This window comes from Microtus pennsylvanicus, chromosome 18 (genome assembly GCF_037038515.1).
Source record: "Microtus pennsylvanicus isolate mMicPen1 chromosome 18, mMicPen1.hap1, whole genome shotgun sequence".
Taxonomy (NCBI): Eukaryota; Metazoa; Chordata; class Mammalia; order Rodentia; family Cricetidae; genus Microtus; species Microtus pennsylvanicus.
Genome location: NC_134596.1, coordinates 16,038,077 through 16,057,807, shown reverse-complemented (window position 1 = coordinate 16,057,807; position 19,731 = coordinate 16,038,077). Strand labels below are relative to the sequence as shown.

Here is a 19,731-nt window from a genome sequence, read left to right as displayed (position 1 = left end):
TCTGGGAAGCTCAGAGACACAGTTTTACGTGGAGGATAGGGTAGGACCATCCAAAGACAGCACACCACCCTACACAGGAGGTACTCTCTGTCTAGACTGCAGACTCTGGGAAGCTCAGAGACACAGTTTTGCATGGAGGATAGGGTAGGACCATCCAAGGACAGCACAACACCCTCGTGCCCTTGCGCAGCTCCCCTGGGCGGGGCTTTATTAGCTTCCAGTGAGTTGTTCTTACACTTTCCCCTCCTGCATGGCCCCAGAGAGTCCTCGAGGCCAGTATTAGCAAACTACCTAGTCCAGACAAACTCCGTGGGACTCTGCAGATCTGGGGTGAAGCAAGGAATCTGCATCTCTAGGAGATATCAGAGTCATTGATGCTGCCCTTCTAGGGAGCTGGAGCACGGCTTGAACAACCCGAACAATGGTTCTATCTGCTCACTCAAAGTGAGATGAATTGTTTTGATTATGTGAGGATTGCAACTGGGGGAGAGGGTGGGGGACGACTCAGCAGCTCCCTGGAGATTAGCTCTGAGGCAAAGCCTGCAAATGTGGTATCTGATTTTATTGCCATATCAAACCTGGGAGGCAATCACTGCCTGCCATACGTGGGCTCACAGAGAATACACAAGTTGTGACTACACAGGCAGTGGAGTGTGTGAGTGGGCTTAGGCCTGAGACCTGATGCCAAATGCCAAATCCCAACCACTTCAAGAAGTCCAAGGAGAGGCAGGAGAGTTCCTAATTTAGTAAACACTTGGAACTCCCTCAAAACTCGAGAAATTCCTCAAGGACTGGGTGATGCAGGGAACCCCTGACCCAGCCTCTCCACCTCATGTTCTTTGTAGGTGATGCTGATGAAGCTGCAACCCCCACCCATAAGGAGGCCAGCAGAGACATGGGTAAGCCCCCAAGAAGTCCTTGAGACTGGCTGGCACTATTTCTTCTGCCCCACCTGCTCAGTGTTGTGCACTTAGGGGCGCTTCAGAAAACCCAACAACTGAGTTATCACACGGCCAGGCGCCGGTGGGGCACAGGAAGACATGGCACCCTTTGCTCCAGAGCCTCATGCTAGCAAGGGCAGCTTGACTTAACTGCATGAGAAAGCCAGATACAGCTGGGGTCAAGCCCTGGACACACCAACTCCACCAGAAAGAGGGTGGAGGCAGGGGGATGATTGGTGGGGAGCACTCCATCAAATATGGAAACAGGAAGTGGTTGCACGGCAACGGGAGATTGGGCCAAGAGAGCAGCAAGTGTGTCTGGGAAGAGACAGGGAGCCACAGAAGCCTATCAGAAGAGTCCATGTGATAGCAGAGGCAAGTCAGGCAAGAGGATTCCCTTCCAATGGGACCCTCGATGGCAGGAAAATGGCAAGCAATTCCTAGTTTGAGGCCTACCTACTAGGCTGGCTGCCAGGGTTGTAACAAAGCTGGCATTGCTGCTTTGTGCCAAGCCTATGCTCAGGCCATAGGACGTGAGGCTACTGAACACCACAGTCCTTGGTCCCTTTGCTCCCGCTTGTTTTGCCTTACCTCCTATCTTTGCGTTATATGCTATGCCCACGATGCAGTAGGAGTTGTTGGCTGAAGCAGCGACTTCTCCTGCACAGCGGGTGCCATGTCTGAAGCAAAGAAAAAAAAAAGAAACAATAAAAGTAAGGTCCTGGGCCAGCAATTATTAGAGAATCCTGTAAAATGCTCATTATTTCCACAGCCAAGGTCAGCTATCCCTATGCCTGAGATGGCAGCCAAGCCCCACCCCCTTTTTTGGCAGCCCTTCTGGCTTATGTATTCAAGCAGGCTTTGCCCATCTGGAGGTGGGAAACAATGGTTCCTAGGTTGTCCCTTCTAAGATGCCTCCGATAGATTTCCGGTAAGACCTGGTGCCAGTGTCCATGGCCTGGGCTTCTCCTCGCTTCCTATTGCTCACTCACTGCCAGGGCTGTTCACAGTCCTGCCTCAGTTTGTCTCCTGGGACTAAAGACATGCCACTTGACACTTGCATGTGCGGCGATGTCCATGCTCGCCTGACCAGTACAACGAAAGGAAGAAAACACCGTGCTTTTGTTTGTTCCCTGTGTCCTGACAAGCACCCTGCTTCCCTACACAGGCCTCTGCCATTTCCACAGGGGTGTAACAGGAGCTGAGAAAGGACAGTGTTGTCAAATACTCAGTAGAGGCAAGGGACAATGTGGAAGTCAGCGAGAAACAAACTGCTTTCCCCAGGAATGACCCCCATCTTCTGACATGCCACACTGGGTCACTTCCTCTCGCCGAGGCCAAAACATGGGCCAGTTTACATGGTACACAGCTGTGAGGAGAGACCACGGGGGAATTGGAATCATTGATCAGATTTGTAGCAAAATTTAAAAATGGCCCCGGGTCAGCTTGCTAGCCCTTTGGAAGGGCGTCATCTGTCATTCTCTGGAACTGTCACAGCCCCAAGGCCAGGACTGCTCTCAGGTCACAGGCTGGGATTTGATTCTGCCCTTCAAGGGTCACTGCGTGGAATATAGATCATGCTTCCCTGCCCTTTGATGTGTGACCAGGAAGCAGGTCCTTTGCCCGAGGCCTCCCCAATGCTGAGCAGAAGGGCACCTTGGGACGTGAGTCAGAAAGCAGGTAGTCCAGGAGCTCTGGGAGGTCAGCATCTGGCATGTGGCACCCAGCACCCAACTGGCCCTGCACAGCATCTCGTGGACCCCATGGCATAATAGCATACTGCTGGATTCTGGATGTTGAATACCCTGTCCCAGTCTCATGTGTTAAATAAAGGCTTAGTTTCAGGGTGACATGTTGTGGGATATTTGTATACTCTGTGAAGATGCATTGCTGTGATTGATGTAATAAAAGGATGAATGGCCAATAGCTAGGTACGCAGTATAGGCGGGACTTCCGGGCAGAGAGAGAGAGAGAGACTGGGAAGAAGAATCTGGCACCAGGAGACATGTAACAAGTTGGACAGACAGAAATGGAGAGGAGGAAAAAAGAACACAGCAGAACATAGATTAATAGAAGCAGGTTAATTTACGTTGTAAGAGCTAGTGGGACAAGCCCAAGCTCAAGTTGAACTTTCATAATAAATATTCAGTCTCCATGTTATTATTCGTGAGCTGGCGACCCAAAGAATAATCTGTCTACAGTGACATTACTGCAAGAGGCTGTATCTTTAGCAGGTAGATCCTAGGTCATGCCCTGAGGGATCCTGTGAGACCCAGACACTTTCCCCTTTTCTTTTGAGTTTCTGGGTGACCTCATGCACTGTTCTGACCTCCTGTAGATCTACTGTTGTATTCCCACCATGATGCAGGCAACAGACCATGGATGGGGCAAAGTTGTGGGCCAAAATAAATCTCTCCATGTCTGTTTTTTTTTTGTCTTTTTCCACTCTCCCCACTTCTCTCTCTCTCCTCCCTTCAGAGCTACATCTTGCTATATTGTCCAGGCTAGCCTTTAACTCCTAGGTTCGGCAGCACCTCCTGCCTTCCCCTTGAGTAGCTAGGACCAGAGCACAGGGCATTGCATGTAGCGTTGCCTATTCTAAGTCAACTGAATCTAGCATTTCCTTTCGTTGATAGAAAGTTGGCTAAAATGAGCAAGTTGGGAAGATACACAGGCCAGTGCTTTGTCAACATAGGGAAGGGAGAAAGGGCTTTTGTTACTTTCCTAAGTATTTTTTTTCTGGAAGAATGATAAAAATTAAGCAAATCAGGCATGCTGACAGAGAAAAGACAAGTAGGCACTATGAAGGAAATCCCAGGAGCAACCCCAGGACTGCCATTTAGCTTGCACAGGTCATGTGACCTCTTCAGGTCACCTGAGGTGGCAACTAACACAGTGTAAACAATGCCCACAGGTCACCTCGCTTACCCATCTCAGTAACCCTTGAGCTAGGGACACCATCTGCATGGAGCAGCCTCCAGGACACAAGGACTGTCTCAGTAAGGCTTCTCAAATGTGCACAAACATCACACAAGCAGTAGGTGGAGGGCAGGGATTTGAACTCTGTATTTGTTCAGCGTCGTTCATAGCCCACAAGGCTAGAAACAGGGATAGTGTTTCACACCATCTCCGTCTGGCCAGCAGAGGTAACTCCTAAAAGAGGAGGCTAACTCCAAAGAAGCCACCTGTGCCCAAGGAGCTGTGGTAAAGCGACTTCTGAGACCTAGACATGCCCTGAACGGCACCCAGGCAGGAGAAGAATGCAGAGTCAGCACTTCTGCAGGCCTCCTCTTTGCGCGCAAGGAAAGGAAGATAAGCCAGGAAGGAGGCCGCAAAGGGACATACTTATTCTCATTGCTGGCGTCATATCGTGGAGATGGGTCATAATCATTTCCGTTGACATCATAGCTTGCGTAGGAATCCTAGGAGTTAAACCATGGTTAGCAAAGATCAGAGACACAATGTACGACAGCCCCCATTTAAACTTCCCCTACACCACGCTTAGAAAATGAGGACAATCATAACCGGGGTTACTGTGACGGTCACCACCATCCTACACACCTTTCACTGTGGTGAAATACATGGTACATAAAATCTTATCTCAACTGCTTTCAAATGTATGGTTCAGTGCTGCTAAATTCACACACGTTTTTTTTTTTATGCAGTTATCACGACCATTTATCACTAGGACTTTTTCACTGTGCAAAATGAAAAGCATGTACTACGAATCAGGAACTGCCCACCCCCTCCCTCCCCAGGCCCTGCGACCATGGCACCCTTTGTCTCTCTGTGATTCCAGATGCTTCACAGGAGCCACTCAGCCTTGGTTTTCTGGGGCAGCTCATTCCTCTCTGCATAAAGTCTTCAGGTCCCAGAACTTCCTTGATTTCATATTGTACCATGCATACATACTTTCCTTTACGTATTTGTCATAATGGTATTCACACAAATTTCATCCTTCTTGGAAGACATATCACCAAGTTTTCCAGTGGTAATGCAGTCTTCAAAACTCATCTCTAAGGGCTACATAGTTACCTCAAAAGCCGATTCTGTGGGGTTTACTTCACCACTCTTGACCCCAGGTATGTTAGAGGCTTAGCGCGTTTCCCATATTGACTGCATGCCAGGTTCTCCTTACACTTACGAACTCATCCAGTCCTTACAATAACCCCGTAAGAAGCAGTCCTTCCAGTCGCCCTATTTTACAGACGGTAACACCGAGGAACAGAGAACTCAGGCAGCTTGCCTGGATCAAGCAAGTGACAGAGCCAGGAGAGGAACTTGGACTCCCTGGGCCCAGACCCTCTGTTTTAACCCTGCAATGACCCACAAGCTAATGTGCATGTGATAACCACCTCTGCGCACGAGTTTCTATTCTCTAGGCTACATTCTGGAAGCATGTGACTCAAACACATGGTCATATCCCTCTGCAAAGCCTTCCCTGGTGCGAGGGAGAATGCATCCCTGAACTTTCCCATGATGATTTTCATCGTTCCCTGATTTAATGTGTTTGGGGGAAAAGGAAAGACAGTTTGTCTGTATTTTATAACTGGTGTGGGTTGAATACCATGTGTGTCAAGTCTGAGGTTGGACTTACATAGTTGGGGGCCAGGTCTGGGTGATTCCTTTCTATGCCATCGTCAAGGATGGTGACCACCACGTTCTTTCCCGTGTAGCCTCGCTTCCATGCCGCCTGGACGTTCATCTCTGACCGACAGCGACTGTTCTTATCAGCACAATGCTGCAAACACAGAAGATATTGAAACCCAGGGTGACACCTCTGATGCTGAGTGGCCATAGAATGTCAACCCAGACACTCCTGATGCTCACAGGGCACAGCACGGAAACCCAGACACTCCTGATGCCCACAGAGCACAGCATGGAAACCCAGACGTTCCTGGTGCCCACAGGGCACAGCACGGAAATCCAGACACTCATGATGCCCACAGGGCACAGCATGGCAGCACAGATACTCCTGATGCCCACAGAGCACAGCACAGCAACCCAAACACCCCTGATGCCCACAGGGCACAGCAGGGAAACCCAGACACTCTTGATGCCCACAGGGCACAGCACGGAAACCCAAACACCCCTGATGCCCACAGGGCATAGCAGGGAAACCCAGATTGGGGTGACTATATTAGGAAGCCATGAAAAGCAGAGGGCTCCAGCTTAGCAAAGACTTTCTTACATGTGGAGACTCCCTAGCTTCTCTGCATCTGACTGTGTGCTACCATTTCCCTATGTCACTGTCTCCTGCTGGGGACACTGCCCAGGGACAGCTCCTCTCTCCTTAGTCAGCATCAAAGCCCTTCGCTCTGTACAGAGGATTCTCTGGGCTCTCACACAGGCTCGTTTGTGCTTTCATGCAGAGCAGTAGTTCTCAACCTGGGGGTTGCAACCTCCACAGGGGTCACATATCAGATACCCTGCAAGTCATGGATTTACATCAGAATTTATTATGGTAGTGCCATTACAGTTGTGAAGTAGCAACAGCATAATTTTATGGGTGGGGTGGTCACTGCAACACGAGGAACTCTGTTGAGAACACTGACGCAGAGGGTTCACACTCAAGATGAAGGAGGTCTATGCGGAGCTGTCCTGGGATCGCAAGGGAAAAGTCAACCCACTTCAGAGGAGCATGCTAACGTCCTAGAGAAGACAGAGGTCCCATCACCTACTCACCATGTACCACATGTTGGTCCAAATGGGATCGTTGAAATAGAGAGAGTCGCTTCGCGCCTGCCTCTTGACCCTGCGCTTCACTTCTTGCTGTTGGAGCCATTTTACCTACCAGAAAGCAATGGAGATATTATTTGCTTCAAAGGTGTGATGTTTGCACAGGTAAAAGACTCGCTGTGCAAGCCCGACAACCTGAGCGTAAGCCCAGGAACAGACATTAAAAACCAAACACGATGCAATGGCTCATATCTCTAATCCAGCACCCTGACAGCGAGATGGAGAAGCGGAGACAGGAGAATTGCCCAGAAGTTCCAAGGTCAGCTACCCTGGGGTCTACAGTGTAGCAGCAACAACAGAGGCCCTATCTCAGAAGTGATGTGGAAGAGAACCAGTTTCGGGGAGCCTTCCTCTAACCTCCATATGCACACTCTGGTGTGCACGTGTATGTATCTGTGTTCACACAAACACTTAAAAAAGGGTGGCAAGGTTGCTTAGTGGGTAAAACACTAAGTACACAAACCTGAGAAACTCATAACAATGTGGAGCATGAAAAACAACTCCATACTTAGCCTGTAGTCTCCACACATGTGCTGTGTGTGACATTTGTGTGTGCGTGTGTGTGTGTGTGTGTGTGTAAGCTAACCACAGGTAGATCTATATGATAGATAGGTATATCTAATAGATAGGTACATCTATGATAGACAGATAGCCGATAAATAGACAGAGCATTTATTTGTTAAAAGTGACCTCCCTGGGTGGTGTGGCACACGCCTTTAATCCTAGCACTCGGGAGGCAGAGGCAGGTGGATCTCTGTGAATGTAAAGCCATGGTCTACAGAGTGAGTTCCAGGACAGCCAGGACTGTTACACAGAAAAGTTCTTTCTCAAAAAAAAAACAAACAAAAAAGTGGCCTCCCAACTTCAGTCTCTTCTAGACACTGTGGGTTTCCTTTGGTAAGATCTGGGTCACGGTAGGTGATCTGGATGGCATGCACCAAGGGAAGCCTTTGACCCCATTTGAAAGCTTGCTGGCTTACTATGAATGGGGTTGCTGGTGGTGCTGGTGACATAACGCAGAGACTCTGACCTTATTCCACCAGAAACAATAGAACGTGGAGGTGCCAAAAAAACCTGATTGACAACTGCTCCGAAAAAGGAAACACGAATGGAAGAGAATGAAGAAAAACTGTTCTGTCCGCCGGTACCAGGGGACACGAGGAAGTAAATGACCATAATGAATGTACCAGAAATCTGGCCAGCGACTAGAAACGCGGCACCAAAGCATGCACAGAGACGATCCAGAAAGGAAAACAGCAGAGGACTGACATCAGCAATTCCTAGCTGGTGACATCACTGCTAATTCATAATCGAGATTTTAGAAATTTCTTTCACGTGGTATTACTTGCCTTCATGATCGAGCAAGAGCTTGAAAGGAAAAATAATTTCTAGGACTCGGAATGACTGGGAGAAGCTCAGGCCCACACCTCGCGGTGCCTCCCGAGCCTCCGTTTGTCTGTCTCAAGAATGGGCCTGTCATCATGCATTCTGATGGCCGCTGCGTACACAGGGCATACAAAACAGTCACACCAGTGCCCAGCGTGCAGCATTATGCTTATCATGCGACACATTCTTTCCCGACTGCAGGAGCCTAGTCAAGACCCCAAGGTAGTGGAAGTGTTTTCTTTGGCCTTGCTGAGCCGGGCAGCCCCTCAGCAATGCTTGCTGCTGGGGTTCAGTCGGGTGCCAAGGCTGGAAAGACGAGATTGCAATCGTGCATCCAGTCCTTGCTCTCAAGGAGGCTGGACCCCATTCTGGGGCTCCCACCCCGCAGACGGTGGGAGTGAGGTCACTCTACATAAGACAGGCTGCCTATAGGAGTTGGCACAGGCAAGAGGAAAGAACAAAGGAAAAGGGAAGAAAAGGTTACTTGAAGGTTTCTGGGCCAAGGCTGGGGACTCTGGGCCTGTCCTAGACATTAAAATAGTTATCACAGATTAAACAAGGAGTGAGGTATTCTGGGGTCAAAGGTAAGATTCCCCTCTCTTTGGTAAGCCTCAGCTTCTCCATTTCCTGAAGGAGGGAGCACTGCACCCCGACTGGGAGCCTGACAGGTGGACAATGGATATCAAAGCTCCCTGGTACGCAGGCCAAATCTGTAGGAGGAAGCATGGGCTGACCCACCATGATATGATCTATCTATGAATCGTCTGTATACTTGGTTTATTAGCAACCCTTCAAGAAAGCTGGGAATGGGTGCACACACCATCAATCCTAGTACTTGGGAGGCAAGAGGTTTGATGCATAGGCCAGCCAGAGCTACACAGCAAGACACTGTCTCAAAAACAACAACAGAGAAATCCTGCAAAGGGCTCAAAATCAGTTTGGGGTTAGACAATTTAAAAGCTCTGGCCCCAGGTCCGGGGCAATTCTTAAGTGCCACAGACAGAGACTCCTACGGGAGACAAAAACGATGCAACGAGAGGTTTTGCTCATCACAGCCACTCACTCACGGCATTTTACAGCGTCCCACTTCTGCTGCTACTGGAACAGAAAGCACTACCTGGTATGAGAGATGTAAGGCAGTTTCCACAGCTGCTAAACACCTCGATAAAAAACACAGTGGACGCCTCTGGTTCTATCCTCTCTGAGATGATGCCACCCCTCCGGCCATGCTGAGAGCTCCTGACTTACTGTCCCCTTAAACACCCAGAACTCCAGCACCACCAGGCTCATTTCCACTCAAGAAGGTAGCTATGCTTTATGAGCCTGGGCGTTGGTGTGGGGAAACAAGCTTCCAGAATGGAATTGCCAGCTGAATGAATGAGTTGCGCATCCCAGCTCCTGGTCATGGCTGGGCTCTGGGGAAGGGCCCCATGCTGACACGGTTCTGTGGGGGCTGTGACAACAATGGATGCACACAATACGATCCGGAGTTCCCAACGGTATGCTCTCTCTCCTCGTTATGAATCTCTCCCAGTGACAGGAGACAGTGACCACGACAGTCTCAGAGCAATGAAACCAAACAGCATGGATTATGTACCCAGTGTGGGCTGTCTAGGGTCAACGCTGTGAACAGGGACCCGGTCAGCCCAAGCACAATGGCTACCCTGGCTAGCTGTCACCCTATCTTTTTCTCAGGCTCTGGCCACTGCCTTAATCCTCACCCATCTCTGGGAAAGGGCCAACAGGACTCCCAAGCTCACTTCTGGACTGTCATAAAGAATAAGCTAATTTTCCATCCTGACTTCTCTGCATAGTGATTGGTCATCCTGGGATCGCATAGTCACCTGCTCACTCAACAGAGATGTGCACGAGAATTCCATGGGCCCAGCGCTAAGTTCTGGGGAGGCGAGGGTAAATATACTTGGTTCTTGACCAAGGCCAACACGCCAGTCCTCCACCCCAGCCCGATGTGAGGCTCTGTGTGGGTGCCCTCAGATTAGAGTCACCCAGCTACTCTAAGAAGGCCACAAATATGCATGTGTCCCCAAACCAAGTGACTGAAGCTCCATCTCCCCCATCAGACAAAAACCACCCATGCACACAGAAGGGTCCTTTGCCTAGGCTTGTCCAAGACTCATTATGTCCACAACTAATGCAATTCACAGCAAAAGACCGCATTACTAAGGTCTCTAACATATCCCTCTTGGGACTGGTGCTTCGGTAGAAATTGAAAGCAAATGTTGAAGAGCTGAGGGCTGATAACGTGTCTTTTGGACTAATTTACCCTGAGTATGTAGTTATCTATATTAGAAAAAGCAACATGAGAATCTCTTTGGGTTAAGTATTGCCCATTACAGCGGTTTGAATGAGTGTGAATGTCCCCCATGGGCTCAGATTTTTTTTTTTGGTGGTCGGAGGAGAGAGGCTTCTGTACTTCTAGTTAGCTCTATTTGCATTCTGCTTTGTAGGAAAAATGTGCACTTTCAGCTTCCTGATCCAGTCCCCATGCCTGCCGCATCTGGGGCTCCCAGCCCTCTGAAGCTTACAGCCTTCTGTAAGCTGTGTTAGTTTGGGTGTTCTCATCTCAGGAAGGGGAAAGGAACCAGTCCAGAACTTGGAACCAGCGAGCAGAGGCTGTGGCTGTCAAGGACATGGTCATGCTGCTGTTCTGAAGGAATATGGAAGACTTTGCAACTTGGGGCTAGAAAAGAGGTTAAAGGCGGCAAGCGGGGCTTATCGGGCCATTCCACAAGCAGCCTGGAAGGCAGCAGCGCCGCGAGAAATGGGGACTGTGGCTGAAGAGGTTTCAGAGGGAAACGACAGTGGGAACTGGGCTAGAGGCCATTCCTACGATATTTGGCAAAGAATCTGGCCACTTTCCACCCTAGTCCTAAGAACTTGCCTGAGGCTAAATAAAAAAATCAAGGAACTAATATCTTTGGCAGAGAGGATTTCAAAGCATAGTATTGAACTTGTGGCTTGGTTACTATACACAACTCTTATGCAGGTCTCCAGTTAAAAGGAATGGGCGGGGTAAAAAAAAATACAAGATGTATAGTTTAGAGGGGAAGAAAGGCACTAAAAAGCTTAATGTTACATCCAAAGCCTGTGCTGGAAGAGGGGCTATAACTGCTCAGATCAGCAGCATTAAGGAGAGAGCCAACTATACTGGAACAAAGGGAGGGGTGTCCTCAGGGGGAGACCCCCCCCATCCCCTAACCCTCACCACCAAGCTCCTAACTTGTGAAAGAGAACCCGTGGTGTTTCTGCTTCCAGAAAACAATTGGATCCCAAAGCCAGTGTGGTTCAAGAGGGCAGGGGCCATCCCAAACCTGACGATGTTGCCCGTTTGCTGCTGGCTCCAGAGTATGAAGGACACAAGAGAGCCACAATGGGCAGGCAGTGTGGCAGGGGGTGTCCTTGTGTGAAAGTCCCAAGAGGGTAAGAGGCTGTTTTACAAGGCTGTGAAAGAGAAACCTGGGCTGCAGAGGAGATCACAGACATCGGCGATGCCATAGCTGTTAGACAGCTGCCAAGGGGAGCGACAGACGGGGTGAGCCAGTCTAGAGATGCGTGTCAGTGACTGCAGCGCTGGAAGGGTGGAGCCTTTTAAGACACTGGAACCAGGGGATCCACAGGGCTGTGTTTGCTTTGCTGGAATCCGGGTTTTGCTTTCGTCCAGGATCTCCTCACCACGCTCCCATTCCTCCCTTTTGGGGTGGTAATGTATAATACCATAATGTATAATGTGCTGTTATATGTTGGAAGTATGTGATTTGACTATTGATTTTTACAGGGCGCTGTCGTTCAGAAACTGCCTTGAATCTCGGAAACTTTGGACTTTGAGACAGTGTTGAGACTGAGAAACCCTAGGGGGAGATTAAAAGATGAGCAAAATAAGTTTTGCATTATGTTAAGGCCATGGTCTAGTAAGCCCCTCTCCTCAGAGAGTTGGTGTACATAGGAAGTCTTCGTGCTTCTCTGGAAGCAGGCCTGACCATCTCTTCCCACTAAAGCTCCATTCACGCCCTCTGCGCCAGACGCCGTACACTGTGTGAGGTGGCCAGACTTTCTCCCTGTGAGAAATTTACAGCAAGAGACAACAGTATGTATTGATTCGGCTTTCGAGTCCACAATATGAAACTGGGAAAACAAGGTCTAAACTCAACTAAGCTCATGTCTGAGTGACCCTGGCCTCCACTTCTGACCGTATGGCTTTGGGGGCTGCTACGGTTGGCAAGCGTGGTGGGAGCTTGTGGACTGGCCTGTGGTGCTATTGAGAGATGGCCATAGCCTTGAAGACTTGAGGTCCTGACTGGCGCTGCAGGCCAGCGGTAGACTACTTGCCTAGTTGGCATGTACAAGGTACTGGGTTTCATCCCCAGCAGGGGATGGGGAAGCTAGTTGAAGGAAATTATGTCACTGGGGTACAATTTTGAGGGATATTGCCCTGGACCTTCCTTGGTATTTGCTCCCCAGCTGCCGTGAGGCGAATCTGCCTTCCCTGTCATGTGCTCCCTTTATGATGTGGTGTGCCACCACAGGCCCAAACAAATAGGACGGTGGTTCTCAACCCGTGGGTCGTGGCCCTTTTGGGGTTTGAGTGACTCTTTCACAGGGGTTGCCTAAGAGCGCCAGAAAACACAGATATGTACATTATGACTCATAACTGTAGCAAAATTACAGTTATGAAGTAGTAATGATAATAATTTTATGGTTGGGGTCACCACAACATGAGGAACTGTATTAAAGGGACGCAGTATTGGGAAGGTTGAGAACCACTGCAATAGGATCAGGTAACGATGACTTCAAAGTTCTGAAATTGAGGCAGAAAACACACCTTTCCTATTTTTAAAGCAAACTTTAAATTATCAAACCGAGTGATGCATTGTGGCATTTTCATACCTATACCATTATACTTCGTTCTAGTTCACCCCCCCCTTTGTCCCAAGTTGATTTATCTCAGGCATTTGACATAGTGACACAGATGTGAATTTAAAACAGTAGTCCAATTATCCTACGCTGCCCTACAGCCACGTAGGCAGGGTCTAAGTCCTGTTGCTGTTGTATTTCACGAAGCTCGGCAATGCGTGGCACTCAGATGGAGTTCATTAATGCTTCCGGGACAAAGAAATGAAGCGGTGACTCAGATTTTAAATATGAATATGCTTCGGGTCGCAAATAAGATACAACCATAAACAGACTTTTAGGAACATACTTCTGAGTTGAAAATATAATTTAGATAGATCTCTTTTTCTTTCTGAGACGGGGTCTCACTATGTTGCTTCTGCTAGTCTGGGACTCAGTCCGTAGCTCAGGCTGGTCTTGAACTCACAACCCTCTACTCCAGACTATTAAAGCTAAAATACAGGCATGTACTGCTTGGGTACTGACTACTGTATGTTTGTTTAGTTTCTGTGGAACATCAGCAATAAGCGATTTGGGCTGGGAGCAAGGCTACTAAACACACTCCTACCATGCACAATTCCTGCCCATCGCCAACTGTTGCAAAACGTCTTCATTTTGATTTCTTTATTCTGACCCTTTTTTTTTCTTCTCTCCACTTCTGTTTGTTTCCGGCTAAGCTGACACCAGAATTACCCTACAAAGTTCTTTGCTCCGGGAAAGAGTCTTCCCAGGATTCCATGCAGAGCGGCACTTTGGCAGTAACTGCAGCCCACACACCGCCTTGCCCCAAGCCTATATTTTGTTTTCCAGCAAATGTCCCACTTCGTTCTAGAAGTCAAGTTAAAAATCCAGCCTCTCTGGAATGTGTACAAGATGAGATACCCTTTACAGACAGCCATAGGATCCCACAAGAAGAAATAGAGATATAGTGGCAGAGGGCAGGGGTGGGGAGTGTGGGGAGACCCTGACAGGGCTGCAGGAAATAGCCTGCAGGTGTCAAGTGCCATTGATGTGGCCTCATTGTTCATCTGGTCCCAGTGGCATCCTTAGCTGTTTCCTCTTCCTCTGAGTGGAGAGCCCAGTTGACACATTGGTCCTGGGTGTCACTAACAACAAAGGGCTGTTTTGAAAAGTCTTCGCATGTGACAGTCCTGACACAGAGAACATAAAACTCTGCTTGTGCCCTACCCAAAGTCATGTATGATGTCAAGCCCTTTCCTGCCCAGAAGGCTTTGCTACAGCCTCAGAAAGCCCAGCAAGCTTCTCCAGGGAGGCCCCTTTCTATATGTGAGCTTAGGGTCCATGGTGTGGATGGATAAGGCGACAAAGGACATTCACAGAGGCCTCTGTACTGAAAGCTCCTACACGGGATGGCAGGGAAGGGCACATATGAGAACCAAACCACTCTTTAGGCACTCAGAAGTGGGTCTCTCCTACCGGGCCTTGAATGGATTCTGTGTTCCGTGCACAGTGGTTCCAAGAGCAAAGAGGACAGCTCCTAGCAACTCTCTCTTTTCTGTGCCTTTTGGCTTCATTGAAGAGAAGTGGACTTTATTCTATAAATGTAAAAGAACAAAAGGGACTTCTATATGGTAAGGCAGCCCGAGTACCCACCTTGCAGATCAGTAGAGGAAAGGCCCTTTTACTGGAGCCCAGGAAGCACTGAATTCTAAAGCCCTCCCGCAGAAGGGAGCAGCTGGGGAAATAAGCCGGAGTAGACAGTCAGATATCCTGCCAGGGCCTCAGTTTCCAAACCACAGAAGTGTGTGGGCTTGGCCAGCCCATCTCTAAGCCCTTGCACTCAACGAGGTGATCACATTTAGTTTATGCTGACTGATTTAAAGACCTTGCTGAGCCAACCACCAGCCTGCTGAAAGGCTCAACATGGTGAGTTAGGTGAGGAAGAGAGTGTTGGCCAATGATTACACAACCCCATACAGCTTGCACACCGCTTTACTGTGTGTGCACTATTTTCTTGTGTACAGACATGAGAGGAAGTTAAGCTGGACCCATGTCCCTAAAGAAGAGGAAGGACAGGTTGGAGTCCCGGGACTTCTGGGAACTGTGTGGAAATGCTGCAAAAATGGGCATGGGGTTTTTGTTCTACCGTAACTTTGATCTGTTTGTCAAAAGGGCCTCAGTCTCACTGTGATTAGGAAGACGGAGTAAATCTAAAGAGAGGGACCTCTGGCCACTCCTTGCCATCCTCTTTGGTCACCTACATCACGAGAACATAAAAGGAAAAGCATAAATTTTTACCGAAGGGCAAAATTATAAACATGAAGAAAATGTCCTTGGCTCGTGCCTCCACGCTGTATGTCCTGATGCTAACCCACATTTCTGAGTAGACTAAAGGCCCTCTTGCTCTTTCATTATTAATATTTTTCATTTATTTTACATACCAACCACAGTTTCCCCTCTCTTTCCCTTCCACCACCTCCCATTTTACCATCCCCCATCCACTCCTCCTGGTCTCTGTTCAGAAAGGGCAGGCAATGGCCCTCTTATTTGGAGTTTGATGGCTCTATGTCTGCAGTCATGGCTTCGATGGTCCCTGCGTGTCCTTCCCTTCTACATGCCCTAGGCTCTGTCTGTAGTCATGGCTTCGATGGTCCCTGCGTGTCCTTCCCTTCTACATGCTCTAGGCTCTGTCTGTAGTTATGGCTTCAATGCTCCCTGCATGTCCTTCCCTTCTACATGCCCTCCTGTGGCCCACAGTGCTGGACTAAACAGAAGACTGAGATGTGCTGCCGCCTCGAGACTTTCCCGACCTCCTGACTCTTTCTCCCTTGCGCTTTTCTCCTTTGGTCTCTGATGAAAAGTTGTTGACTGGTCACTTTGAAAGTTTAAACTAAGAACAATGTACTGTGTTAGGGCAAGGAAATAAAACTCGTGGGTTAAAATGCAACAGTGACAGCAATGACAAAAAGATCACGGGGAGCCGAGCACTGGTGGTGCACGCCATTAATTCCAGCACTTGAGAGGCAGACGCAGGCAGATCTCTGTGAGTTCAAGGCCAGCATGGTCTACAGAGTGAGTGCCAGGACAGCCAGGGCTACACAGAGAAACCCTGTCTCAAAAAACAAAACAAAGAAAACAAAAAACCATAGGGTTAAGTTAGGTTCATAGAAATGAAAGGGTTTTCTCTGCACTTGTGGATATGACAGCTATCACCTCCGTGGAGACCAGGAGAACTATCTAGGCTTCTGGCTTCATCTGAGCTGCACTTAGCAGGATGCCTGAGCCCACTTGGAGTGCTGTACTTCTGCTTGGGGTTGGCATGGAGTAGACACAAGGTTGCTATACCAATTGTATATGTAAGCCAGGGCAGTAGACAATGGGAAGAAGTTAGGAAACCCAGGAAACAAGACACACTCTAACTCAGCCTAGAATCCCACCAGCAACACCCTGTCGTGTCACCAAGGCAACAGGGATGCAACCCCTCCCCTCCCCTCTTCACTTGCAGCCACAGAAAAACACTGTAGAAGCCATTTCTTGAATTCTGTTTGTTTAGAAGACCCTGGCTTAACCATCACAAGAGATGTGATGTGTGATGATATTTTGTTTGTGACCTAATGAATAAAGCTTGCCTGAAGATCAGAGTGTGGAGCTAAGCCACTCGTTAGCCATAGAGGCCAGGCAGTGGTGGCACACACCTTTAATCCCTGCACTGGGGAATCAGAGGGCTCCCCAGTGAACTCTGTGAGTTCAAGGCCACCCTGGGCTACACTAGATCCAGTTTAAAACAGAAACGGAGCTAGGCAGTTGTGGCTCACACCTTTAATCCCAGTACATGGAAGTCACATGCCTTTAATCCCAGCACTAGGGAGGTGGAGACAGGAGATGGTTGAGCGAGAGAGGAATATAAAGCAGGGGCAGACATGAGTTCAGGGAATTCAGTCTAAGGATTTGTAAAGACAGGATCTTGGCCCCTTGGTTCTGAGGATTTCATAGGGGTAAGAACTATTGGCTGCTGCTTTGTTTCTCTGATCTTTCAGCTTTCACGTCCTAATATCTGACTCCAGGTTTTTATTATTAAGACCAATTAGGATTCACGCTAAAAATGTGAGCAGTATGTCAGTGGGTGCTTTTGGAAATTAAAACTGTTCATTCATCCGTAAGTTACTTCTCACTTTGCTGAAGGACACAGAAGGTGCTAGAAGGTGCCAATCTCTCATCAACCGTCACCGGCTTCCAGTTACTGAAGACAGAGCTGCGGTCACGGCCCAGTCTGGTCAGTCCTTAGGGCTGAATTGTGTCTCCCCCTAGATTCTTACGCTGAAGTCCTAAGCCCCAGGATCTCAGAATGAGACTGTGATGCTCAAACCCAAGGCCTCACCCATGTTAGGCAAGTGTTCTGCCATTAGCCACACCCCAACCTCTGGAGACAGTCTTTAAAGAGACAAATTGAGTTAAAGTGAGGTCATTAGAGGAGGCCTTCATCCATTATTACTGATGTCCTCATGCGAGATTAGGGCACAGATGTGCACTGAGGGAGACCATGTGAGGACACAGCAGGAGCACAGGAACGTGCAACAGACCTCAGCAGAATCCACCCAGCAGAAACCCTCATCTTCTCCTCCTGGCCTCCATGACTGGGAGACAGACCCATCTGTTACTTAAGCAACCCAGTCTGCGGCCCTTTGTCACAGCAACCCTAGCAGACACCGATCCACACTGCCGGCGTCTATCATGATGGTTTTGGCAACATGGTAAGGCTTTCAGAATCCAGGCTTTCTTGTGGGCTTCATTTTAAGTGAGTTAGGGTGAGCCACAATTTCTATCTCAAACATTTAGAAAGAGAGGGGCTGGTATGCAAATGAAGACAGGTATACATGAGCGATAACTGAGGGGCATTTCATAAACATTTATTTAGCATCTGTTAGCTTTTACCGGGCAACTGCTGGGCTTGTAGGGAGAATAAAAACAAACGAGATAAGGCCTTGGCTCTCTGCAAGTTCGTACTGTGTTGGCAAGAAATGGGCTTTTGTATTTCTATGCCCAGGCTCCTCTTCCCAAGAGCATCTATAAAGCTGGTTGGTTTGCCTTCCCGTTACCTCTCCATTGGTTCTATTGGTTGTAGCCTACTGGATGACCCTACTGGATGATCATTCTACATCTCAGTGACACCATATGCAGCTTCCTGCCAACTCTGTGTCTGGCACTGCCCAGATCCCAAGCAAACTCGTAGTCGTGATTGTCATTCCTATCAAATATTATGGTATGCACCCATTCAGGCTAAGTCTAGACCACAAATATACAACTGTAGAAGGAACAGACCATGTCTGAGAATTTTGATTGAACGATTGGCTTCCTGGTAGCAGGGTTATTTGAGACCAGAGGAAAGAGATGAGCAAAGGCTGAACGGGGTGGAGAGAGAAGTCCTCCAAAGGGGACTCTAAAGGCTGGCGTGGTTGGGCTCAGGGGAACCACAGTGGTAGCATCCACTCGAGACAGTGGCAATTGGGAGTTTCATAGGATCCCTTGGGAGTGTGGAGAGCTTAGCTGTGGGCCACAAGTGACAAGGGAGCTCTCAGGAGGACATCAGGGAGGGTGGTGTTGGGATGCTAGTGAGAGCAATCAGGATATGGACAGGATTCTGCAGGAAGGGGATTGGCCCCCACCAAAGAAGCAGGGCAAGGTCGCCAGCTCAAGCCAGAGAACACAAAGGCATGCTTCTCTTTGAGACTGTGAGGCCTTAGGGATGTCACCAAGGCACCTAAGCAGAACTGCCAGTATGCAGGTAACATTAGGAAACATCAAGGTACATTTTAAAATCAAATCCTTTGCCACTTGCCAGCAGTCATATCTTAGAACCAGTTCTGATGAAGAGAGGCGGCTCGTGGCTGTCTTCTGTACTCCTTGGGAAGAGAATGACGGCCCAGGAGACCTCCAGTCAGGGTGCCTAGAGAATTCTCCCTACCCCCGTGGGCAGATCCACCCTGGGCAGAAGCAGCCTGCCCATTACATAATCCACTGACCCCCCCCTGAGACCACTGTGGTCACTCGCTGTCTGTGTGCTACTATTTGCCAGGAGCTTTCTGCTTGTTTGCAATCTGAACAGCTCCCACACACAAACTGTCAGATAAAACTCCATCTGTGGTTAATGGAAAGATCTGCTTCAATGTTGCTTCAGCTCTGAAAAGATAGCCGAGCTTTGATTAAACTCTGAGGCAAAGTCCCATCCTACAGCAGAATGCCTGTCGCAGCCCTGAAATCAGGCTATGGCTATGAAACTTGGAAGCACTGACTGGAGGCACCGGCTGGAAGGACCCCACCGCCCGGAAGCAGCCACTGAGGCCCCCCTCCAATAACAGCTCCATCTCCCCACTTCCGTCATCCAACTGGCTGAGCACCAAAGGAGGAGAAAGGGCTGAACCAGAGTCATCGAGCTAAAATGCAGGGTTTGGAAGACAGGCAGCAGCGTCTACACCATAAGCCAGCTTGGAACGGAATCAGAACGAGTAATTTTTAAAAAATTTGTGAGCTCTTTCAGCTATTGGCCGAGGCTTCTGTAACATCTGCCCTTCCTTCTCCAGACGTTTAGCAAAAGAACAAGCTAAAGCAAACATTCTCAGCTTGCTTAAATGACAGCCCTTAGGAAAACCCAGGGACTGATACTGCGCACTGGGAACATGTGGGTTTTTCTTCCTGTGAAAAGGCTGATCAGCAAGGCAAAGCAAGATGGCTCTTTCAAAGGCAGGGGAAATCATATAAAGGGTAACTAAGAATATAAACAATGGCTCAGCAGTTAAGA

General features: G+C 48.8%; 1 protein-coding gene across 2 annotated transcripts in view; it reads right to left on the bottom strand.

The window, feature by feature from the left end:
* The window catches only part of Pcsk6 (proprotein convertase subtilisin/kexin type 6), a 183,694-nt gene that overhangs the window by 110,086 nt on the left and 53,877 nt on the right, over positions 1-19,731 (bottom strand). For both annotated transcript variants that reach the window (XM_075953248.1, XM_075953247.1), the window contains exons 3-6: positions 6,627-6,731; positions 5,539-5,682; positions 4,287-4,363; positions 1,533-1,621 (exon numbers count right to left, since the gene is read on the bottom strand). In XM_075953248.1, coding sequence (XP_075809363.1) covers positions 1,533-1,621; positions 4,287-4,363; positions 5,539-5,682; positions 6,627-6,731 — 415 coding nt within the window. The remainder of the gene's footprint in view (positions 1-1,532; positions 1,622-4,286; positions 4,364-5,538; positions 5,683-6,626; positions 6,732-19,731) is intronic.